Source organism: Colobus angolensis, unplaced genomic scaffold (genome assembly GCF_000951035.1).
Source record: "Colobus angolensis palliatus isolate OR3802 unplaced genomic scaffold, Cang.pa_1.0 Scaffold133, whole genome shotgun sequence".
Taxonomy (NCBI): domain Eukaryota; kingdom Metazoa; phylum Chordata; class Mammalia; order Primates; family Cercopithecidae; genus Colobus; species Colobus angolensis.
In genome coordinates, this window is record NW_012114411.1 from 211,477 (window position 1) to 221,863 (window position 10,387).

The 10,387-nt window shown below is 50.2% G+C and overlaps 1 protein-coding gene across 1 annotated transcript in view; it reads left to right on the forward strand.

Annotated features, from left to right (window-relative positions):
- The first annotated feature begins 8,869 nt into the window (after nucleotides 1-8,869).
- ECHDC3 (enoyl CoA hydratase domain containing 3) overlaps nucleotides 8,870-10,387 on the forward strand; it is a 34,174-nt gene continuing 32,656 nt past the window's right edge. The window contains exons 1-2 of the mRNA XM_011934285.1: nucleotides 8,870-8,964; nucleotides 10,002-10,134. Coding sequence (XP_011789675.1) covers nucleotides 8,870-8,964; nucleotides 10,002-10,134 — 228 coding nt within the window. The remainder of the gene's footprint in view (nucleotides 8,965-10,001; nucleotides 10,135-10,387) is intronic.

Below are 10,387 nucleotides of genomic sequence, written 5' to 3' on the forward strand. Positions count from 1 at the left end.
GACGGGGTTTCACCGTGTTAGCCAGGATGGTCTCAATCTCCTAACCTTGTGATCCGCCCGTCTTGGCCTCCCAAAGTGCTGGGATTACAGGCTTGAGCCACCGTGCCCTGCCCACATATTCTTTTATGTATTCAACAGTGTCATTCAACACGTAGGAGTGTGGCTATCTGTGCCAGGTGCAAGGCGTTGGGTACACAGTGGTGAGAAAAACACACGTGGGTCCTGCTGCCACAGAACTTACAGCAGAGTCAGGAGACAGACGATAAAGAAATATGCACACATACAAAGCAATACCTGGCAGTGCACAGTGGCTCACGCCTGTAATCCCGGCACTTTGGCAGGCCAAGATGGGTGGATCACCTGAGGTCAGGAGTTCGAGACCAGCCTGGCCAACATGGTGAAACCCATCTCTACTAAAAATACAAAAAATTAGCCAAGCATGGTGGTGGGTGCCTGTAGTCCCAGCTACTTGGGAGGCTGAGGCAGCAGAATGGCTTGAACCCGGGAGGCAGAGGTTGCAGTGGGCCGAGATTGAGCCACTGCACTCCAGCCTGGGCGACAAAAGTGAAATTCCATCTCAAAAAAAAAAAAAAATTAATACCTGTTTTAAAATAATAATTAGACAGAGGAAGGAAAAAAAAAACCAGAATCCTATTAGAGAATAATGAGGGGCTGGGAACTTAATTGAGATTGGAAGTTAGAGAAGTCCTAGCTAAGAAAATGACATTGGAACTGAGACCCGAAAGGTACATGAGTGATGTGGAGTAAAGTCTTGGGAGATGAACCTTCCAAGCTTGTGTGAAGGCCCTGAAGAAGGAAGGAGTTTGCAGAGCTCAGGAGACTGGAAATTGTTGCCAGGAGCTAGGAATGCGGGGTTGGGAGACATTGGTCAAAGGGTACAAAGTCCCAGTTACGCAGGATGAATAAGTTCTGAAGATCTAACATGCAGACCAGTGACCATAGTAAATAATACTGAATGATACACTTGAAATCTGCTAAGAGAAGAGATCTTAAGTGTTCTCATAACACACAAAACATAGCAACTACACAAGGTGATGGGTATGTTAATTAGCCTGATTGTGGTTATACAATTTATCAAAACGTCACACTGTGGCTGGGTGCGGTGGCTCATACCTATAATCCCAGCATTTTGGGAGGCCAAAGCAGGTGGATTTCTTGAGGCCAGGAGTTTGAGCCCAGCCTGGGCAACACAGCAAGACTCCATCTCTACAAAAAATACAAAAATTAACCACGCATGGTGGCACATGCCTGTGGTTCCAGCTACTCTGGAGGCTGAGGTGGGAGGATTGTTTGAACCCGGGAGGTAGAAGTTGCAGTGAGCTGAAATTGCAATCCCTGCACTCCAGCCTGGGTGACAGAGTGAGACCCTGCCAAAAAAAAAAAAAAAAATCACACTGTACTCCTTGAATCTGTGTCATTTTTGTTTGTCAATTATATCTCAATAAAGCCAAAAAAAAAAAAAAAGGACTAGAAGAAGGCTGGTGTGAGGGGAGAGGGTAGGAGCAAGGAAGAGGGTGGCAGGGGATGCTCAGAGACAAAAGGGCCCCTGTCATGTGCATGGCAAGGAGCCTGGGCGTTCAGTGCCGTGGGGGGCTGGGGAACAACTTGATCCCATCTGCAGTTTGTGCCGTAGGGGGCTGGGGAACAACTTGATCCCATCTGCAGTTTAGAAACAACACTCTGGGCACAGCACGGAGGATGCCCTGGAGGGGACATGGGTAGCTCTGGGATATCTATCAAGAGGCTTCTGCAGCTGCCAGGTGAGACTGTGGTGGCTGCAGCAAGGCAAGCATCGATGCGGGGGAGAGAAATGCTCCCAGAAGGTGAATGTGGTCACAGCAGGGCTTAGAGGAGAGAGGCTGGACACAGAGAGGCCAAATTAGGAGGCCATGGCAATTGTCTTAATGGGATACAGAAGCGAGACACTAGAGGGAAGGAGGGCCGCATGTTGTTTGGAAAACACTCCAGCCAACTCCTAGTGTGGTGAGGCCCCCCCCTGTTGAGGGGGAAGGCATGAGTCAGAAAGGCACTCGGGGGACACAAAAGCTTTGAGCCTGCATGGCTTTAGCTGGCCACAGGATCAAAGTGTGAACAGGTGAGGGCAGAGGGTGGGTTTGCACTGGGACCTCTCAACTTTGGGGAGTAAAGACATGACTCAGACAGAGAGATCCAGGAGCAAGAACTCAGTCCAGACGCAGGAGTTCATTAGACTGCAATTCTCTAACTCCCGACCAAGCTGCATTTCGCTTGGGGAATGGAAGAGAAGACGCCCCTGCTGGGGTGGGGCTGCAGAGGAAGGACTGAGGATATCACTGGGGGTGGGGAGGGGATTGAGGAGGGGAAGTGCAACATAAAGTCACCCAGAGCCCAGGGAAGTTCCAACTAAGACACACAGAAATGCACAGGGCGGTTACCTAAAACAACTTCTACCTGTTTCGACACTGTATTAAATTATGTTTTATAATCATCATAATAACAGATAAACATTTGCTCAGTTTCTTTGATGTGCCAGCTCATATTATGTATCCATGTATGTACTAGGCTGTTCTTGCACTGCAATAAAGAAATACCCGCTGTAGGGCATTTTATGAAGAAAAGAGGTTTAATTGGCTCACAGTTCTGCAGGCTGTACAGGAAGCATGGTGCTGGCATCTGCTCAGCTCCTAGGGAGGTCTCAGGAAGCTTCCAATCATGGCAGAAGGTGAGGGGAGAGTAGGCATGTCTCCTGGTGAAAGCAGAAACAAGAGAGAGAGACTTGGGGAGGAGGTGCCACACGCTTTTAAACAACCTGTTCTTGTGTGAACTCAGAGTGAGAGCTCACGCATCACCAAGGGGATGGCCCAAGCCATTCATGAGGGACCCGCACCCATGGTCCCACCTCCCACATTGGGTATTACATTTCAACATGAGATTTGGGTGGGGAAAAATATCCAAACTATATCAATGTACATGCATACATTATGTAACATTTAATATAACAATAGCATAACAGTGAGACAGCGAAAGAGCTAACGTAACTAACTCTACTTTGTTTAACAGGCCTTCATCCATTCCTGCACATAGTCTAGGATGATTTTGAAGCACTGAGATAATATGCAAAAACGCAGTCATGTTGTTTTCGAAACTAACTCTGAAATTAAAGGGAAAGTCATAAACAACTAAGTTTTATTAAAAATTTATAGGAGCATTGTGACCTGACCAAGGACAAAGAAGTTCCCAACCTCCTGGGACCCCTGCTTGTACCCAGATGTCTGTGGTTGTCAGTCACACCTTGGTACCAACCCCTTCCTCTTCCCTCTGCCCTTAACATAAAAAGAGCCCCAAAGTCGCACTGACTTAAGATGGTACTTTAGGATGCTGGTCCACCATCTTCTTGATTTTGCTGGCTCTCTGAATAAACCTGCCTTTCCCCCCGCCAACCCTTTTCTCTCGAGTCTGGCTTTTGAGCAGTAAGCAGACCAACATGGGTTAGGTTACGATAGCAAACATTTCTATCGAACTTGCCCTGGCACAGTTCTAAGCTACTTACATTTATTAACTCACTCATGAGGTAGGTGGTGTTACTATCACCATCTTACAGGCTAAAAAACCTGAGACAGAGAGGTTAAGTAAAATGCTCAAGATCATAAAGCAACTAAGTGGTGAGGCCAGGATCTGAGCCTGGCTCATCAACATGATTCTATCTCACTTTACACATCGTATAATAATCGTAACTCTTGGTATAAAAATGATGGCAGCAGCGGCCCACCTGGAGCAGCTGCTGCTAAGACGCTGGCTGCAGCAGGGCATGTGCAGCTGGGGCTGCATGCTCCACAGAGCCAGCGGGAGCTGGGAACAGGTGGGAGCCATGCCCCCTTCCAAGCTGAAGGGGCGAGAGCCCTGCCCTCCTGGGCACAGCTGCATCTGCCCAGCCACAGCTGCGGACCCAGGCATCCCTGTGCTCTCAGGAGCCTGGGAAGCTCCCTGCCCCTGCAGGCTCAAAAGTGCCTGCTGCTGCTGCCTGGCTTTTCCCTGCTCCTGGTGCCCATTTTACTTTTGGAGCAAAGTTGAGACCAAGCCCAGGCACTGTCATGACCTGGCCAGGTGTGTGAGTGCTCAGGGCAGTGCTAACATGCCAGCCTCCTGCCACCTCAGCCTCCTCCAGACTTTGAGCACTGACAGGGTATGGGAGGGAGGCTTAGGAGGGCTGAGGGCAGCTCAGTGCAGGCTGGCAGGCGCCCCTTAGCACAAACAGTCTGTGTGTTGTGGATGCCATGGATGGCAGGTTGATGGCAGCAGGAGACAGGCAGGTTCCTGGGTGGAAATAAGTGGGTCCCTGGTGAAACCCCACTTTCAAGCCAGGGATGGCCTGAAGCCTGGGGATGGGAGAGAGAACTTATGGTGCTTTTTCTGGGCCTACCCATGGCCACCTGTGGACCACTCAGCACACACTTCCTCCCCTCTGAAGTCCATAAAAACCCCAGACTCAGCCAGGCCCCAGCAGATCACAGGACAATCTTCCTGCAGATAGGAGCTACTCACTCCAGGTCTCCTCTCTGCTGAGAGCTTCACAAACAACGGGTCAACCTGTCTGCGGAAAGGAGCTACCCACTTCAAGTCTCCTGAGAGGTATACTGATGCTCAATAAAGCACCTCTTTGCTTTGTTCACCCTCTAGTTGTCCACGTACCTCACTCTTCCTGGACATGGGACAAGAACTCAGGACCCACTGAATGGCAGGACTGAAAGAGCTGTAACACAAACAAGGCTGAAACACACACCCCCGCTGCCCCCGTACTCCGGTTCACCATATTGCAGGCAACAAGAAGGAGAGAAGAAAGAAGGTGAGACCATCTGCGGCCCTTCAGGAAGCTCAGACCTAGGAGCTCCCTAGGCCGGGGCTGTGATATCCTCCTTGGGGCTCTGCAGTTCCTGGTGTCTCCAAGCTTCCAGATGCCACCATGTTTCCTGACGCTTACAGTGGAAGCCACCTATGTTACGCCTAGTCTAGCCACAGCCTCACAGGGAGCTGGCACCTGTGCTGGTGCCTGGAGCTGCCTACCCCACTGCAGTAGCCAGCGTGCTTGGCTGTGTACAATGGCTGGACCCTGTGCATGCTCGTTCATGCACCCCTTGCTGCTTCACACCTGGACTGCCCTTGGCAGGTGTGGGATCCAGGCCGGTAGCATGAGCTGAGTGCAGCCTGCCAGGCTGAGTGAGCAGAAACAGCCCTGCAGGCCTCAGAAAAACTCAGGCAAAGGTGTCACTTGCCACAGAGGTTTCTGGATGGCAAAGCAACACCCCAAGGATCCTGTGGCAAAAATAAGTAGCTCAGGTCAAAATACTTGGAGTCCATCCTTGACTCCTCTCCTTCCACTCTAGACCCAATCCATCTACAAAATCCTGTCCACTTCACCTTCAAAGTATATCTAGAATCGACTACTCACATGCACCCCACCAATGCCACTCTATCTAAGACCATCGACTGTCATGTGGATGAGTGCCATTTCCGTGCAGATCGTCTCTTGGTTTCAGCTCTTTGCCACCTACAGTTTATTTTTAACAAGGCATTCAGGAGAATAATTTGAACACGTTAAGTCGGGTCATGTCCCACCCTTGCTAAAACTTCCTGTAGTTCCCTCTCTTGCTCAGAGTGAACAGGTCAAACACCCATCCTCCTTCCCTCTGCTCACCCACCCTGACCTCTCGCTGTTCCCTGACCTTACTGGGTCCTCCTGCTTCTCAGCATCTGTGCTCCTTCCTGCTGCTTGGGTGGCTCTGGCCCCAGATACTTGTGTGACTCACTCCCTCGCTTCCTCTGGTCTCTGCTCAGCCATCAATTTATCAACACTTCCCCAACTCCCCCACCTTGCAATAGGGTCACATCCCCCTCCCTGTGCCCCTGACCTGCTCCATGGTTCTTCAGAGCATCCCTCACCATCTGACACATCATCCACTCTGCTTATTTTCTGCTTCCCTGCACTAGAACTCAAGCCTTCTGAGAGCAAGGACTTGTTTTTGTCCCTGCAATAACCCCAGTGTGTAGATCTGTACCTGGCACATAGTAGGCTCAAGAAATATTCTTTGAAATGAATGATAGTATTTTTATTCTCATTTGACAGACAAGGCAACAGGCTCAGAAGTAACAACGTGCTAAGGTCATCAACCTAGTAATATAGTAACTACCTAGAGCTGAACCTGTCCCATCCCTTTCTCTCACTGACCAAGTATGAAGTCATTCCCCTCCTTCTAGTCAAGCAAAATCCCCTCCCATCTCCCCACCCCACCACCACTCCAGGAACTCTTCTGAAGAGGCTCTCTGGAATGTTCACTCTTTATGGTAGAATGTTCCATTTGACTGAAGGTTAACCTGATCAATGTCAGAATGGCAACTACTTTTCCTTTCTTCTTGAATTATTATTTTTTAGAGATAGGGCCTTGCTCTGTCACGCAGGCTGGAGTGCAGTGGCACAATCACAGCTCACTGTAACCTCAAACTCCTGGGCTCAAGCCATCCTCCTCACACAGTAAGTGGTATTACAGGCACAGGCCACCATGCCTAGCAAATTCTTTTTTGTATTTTGTAGAGTTGGGGTCTTGCTGTATTGCCCAGGCTGGTCTCAAACTCCTGGCCTCAAGTGAGCCTCCCTCCTGACACTCCTGAAGCACTGGGATTACAGGTGTGAGCCATCATGCGTGGCCTCTTCCTGAATTATTGAAATGTAACTGAACCTTCTCTTTGTGTTGCAGGATTAAAATTATTATGAGATGTGGGGCATGTAGCTAAGATGCTGTATTAGTCCGTTTTCATGCTGCTAATGAAGATATGCCCAAGAATGGGTAATTTATAAATAAAAAGAGGTTTAATGGATTCACAGTTCCACGTGGCTGGAGAGGCCTCACAATCATGGCAGAAGGCAAAAGGCACATCTTACATGGTGGCAGACAAGAGAGAATGAGAACCAAGCAAAAGGGGTTTCCCCTTATAAAACCATCAGATCTTGTGAGACTTATTCACTACCATGAGAACAGTATGAGGGAAACTGTCCCCATGATTCAATTATCTCCCACTGGGTCCCTCCCACAACACACGGGAATCATGGGAGCTACAATTCAAGATGAGATTGGGTGGAGACATAGAGCCAAATCACATCAGATGCAGATGCAGGAGGTGTAGAAGATAGGGGTGAGTGGGGTACCAGCCCCTGCTGTGGCTTTGGGACTTGGCTTGATCCTTGATCTCCTGCTCTGTCCTCATTGAGGGACCATGAATGGTGATTAGCGGTCTGGGTTCTGCAGCTGCCCCACAGCTGTCCTTCTTTAATGGCAGTTAATTAAGCCAACATTAAACATTCCTCTGCCAAGTGACTTGTTGCCCCCAGGATGGTCTCCATCACTGTCACTATCAGCATCCTTTAACTTTCCAAGCTCATTTAAAGTGTCATCTGTAATTAGGATCCCATGAAACGCATACCTCTTCATCAGTTTACACAGCTCTTCCAGACTTTACCTGAAGTTACTGTTTTGATTTTTTTTTTTTTTTCTTGAGACAGAGTCTTGCACTGTCACTTAGGCTGGAGTGCAGTGGCGCAATCTCGGCTCACTACAACCTCTGCCTCCCAGGTTCAAGCGATTCTCCTGCCTCAGCCTCCCAAGTAGCTGGGATTACAAGCGCGGGCCCCCACACATGGCTAATTTTTGTGTTTTTAGTAGAGGCGGGGTTTCACCATGTTGGCCAGGCTGTTTTCGAACTCCTGACCTCAGGTGATCCGCCCACCTCAGCCTCCCAAAGTTCTGGGATTACAGGTGTGAGCCACCACACCCGGCCAAGTCTGTTTTGTTTAAGGGATATGAGTAAACTCAAAACTCCATGCCAAGTGGGGAGCAAAGGACGTTCATTTCAACCCCATACCTCCATTTAGCTTCTAAACTAATTTTCACCCAACTCGAGGTCTGCGTCCTTGTGAAGACATTTAAGTTTGCAAGAGGCACTTGGGTAATGACTGGTGGATTATTAATAAAATACAGAATAATAAAACCAGGACATGGCCAAGCATCTGCAGCTGTGTGGACCAATGAAAATGTGAAACCTTTCTGGTTTATGGGTACTTGATCCTCCTTTGGCTTTGCGGGGCTTGGGGGGACAGATGTGGAGTGGAGGATGAGGGTGGGAAGCTGGAATTTGATCATGTTACATGCCCCAGGGCTCTCACTGAAAGTAAGCCCCTCCATCTTCCCCCATTGCACCACTGAACCATGTCATTATATGTCTACTTACTTAGAAGGGCCTAAAATTTAAAAAAAAGTAGTAATAAATAAATAAATAAATAAAAGTAACCACTCCATAAGAAGCTGAAAATCTGTACTTCACGTTTCTTTCCCTGAGCCCTGAGGAGGTCTAAGTCTTCCTTCATTCATTCCCACATCAAGCCTGAGACATCAGCCTTCCCAGAACCATGTTTTCATCCTGCATTATTTCTGCCATGTTCCATCAGGCATCTGCGGGTCTTTAAAGGAAATGTGAAAAGGTAGCAAAGACGCATCTGTGCAGCAAAGACATGTGGCACAGGAAAGAAGTGCAGAAATCAAAGCCAGAGAGAAGCCTGCTAGCCACCTGGAAATCAAATTGTGTCAGGGAGAGGCCTGCGTAGAAAATAGATTAGAAGGGCAGTGAACAAGAGAGAGGAAAGAAAGGCAGCCCCTACAAAAGTTCATTAGAAGCAGAGGAGGCCAGAATTTGAAAAGCAGCCTGAATTTGAAAAGAGTCCTGCACTGCTTGAGGAAGGACTCAAGATTCAGTAAGTTCTATCGACTTCTACCTGGGTAATGAATGCGGTGGCCGTCCACCTGCATGTCCCTCTTTGCTAACCATGCTCAAACTGGGGCTGCAGGCTCTGAAAGAAATCCAGGGAGGAGCCAGACATGAAAGGAATGGGAACGCAGGCCTAGGACTTCAGATGAGAGGGTACCCTCCATCCACAGTGCCATCCTTCATCTGACCTCCACCCCGTCCTGACTCTGGGCCTGGTGCAAACAGGGCTGGTGAAATTGGTGGGAACTGGGAAAATGATAGCTGCCTGGACAACCCTGAACGTTGGAAGAGACGGCATAGGTACAGGCACTGGCAGACTGGGGCTCCACAGAGCGACCTGTTATTATTAAATCATATGTAGCAGCAGGTGGAAGTGGCCTCTGAGCCTTTCCATTTTTTTTTTGGAGACGGAGTCTTGCTCTGTCGCCCAGGCTGGAGTGCAGTGGCACAATGTCGGCTCACTGCAACCTCCGCCTCCCGGGTTCAAGCGATTCTCGTGTCTGAGCCTCTCGAGTAGCTTGTACTACAGGCGCCCGCCGCCACGCCCAGCTAATTTTTTATATTTTTAGTAGAGACGGGTTTCACCATGTTGGTCAGGCTGTTCTCGAACTCCTGACCGCAGGTGATCCACCTGCCTCGACCTCCCAAGGTGTTGGGATTACAGGCGTGAGCCACCGCGCCCGGCCGCCTTTCCATTTTCATCTGCGCAGTCCAGGTTCGGAGTGCTCTCTCTCTTCCCCAAACCCCGTGTATCAGTTCCCTCTTGCGCCAGCTCCCCTGTGGAGTGGGGCCTCCTCATCTCCTCCCAGCTAGCGAAAGTCATCTCAGTAAGAGACCAGCAGTAACCCTAGGCCCTGAGGGCGGTCACTTTGACCAGGCTCTGCGACCCCCGTGCTCGGCCTCTTCGGTGGCACTTGGCATGACTGCGAGGTCAGGCTCAGGTGTTCTAGAAATTTAACTTTATTTTGTTTATGAACTTATTTTCCATTTCCAGCCACCTGGTGGCAGAAACTTAAAGTGTGGACCCCAGCGTCTGGATGAGAGGACACAAAGCATTAAAAAGTCAACGTCGGGGCAGCCAGGCCCCCCACGTGCCCGCCCTCCAGGCCCCAGGTGTTTCCTAGGCAGGTAGGGGAGCGGTTGCTAACAGTGCAGCGCCACTCACCCTGATGCTCGTTTTCCCAATGCAGGCAAACGCCACAGTCCTGGTGTTGGTGCAAAAAGAAATCATCCTACTTCTCCCCTCGCTTAAACTTTCCCACAGGCCTTGTCAAACAACCCCAGGAGCCGGCCTGCAGGTTTTCAATGCGCGACTTTCACCCTGTGGGGCGGGGCGAGCCGGGGGAGGGCCTCGTGGGGGCGGGGCGTGCCGGGGCGGAGCGTAGTGGGGACGGGGCGCGGCTTGGGACATCCTCGCGAAGCCTGGGCCTGTCAGGCGGTTCCGTCCGGGTCTCCGCCACAGTCGAGTTCCGTCGAGTTTCTTCCCGGCTCTGCTCACAGCAGCGCCCTCGGAGCGCCCAGCACCTGCGGCCGGGCAGACAGCGCGATCCTGCGGCGCCTGGCCGTCCCGGATGCC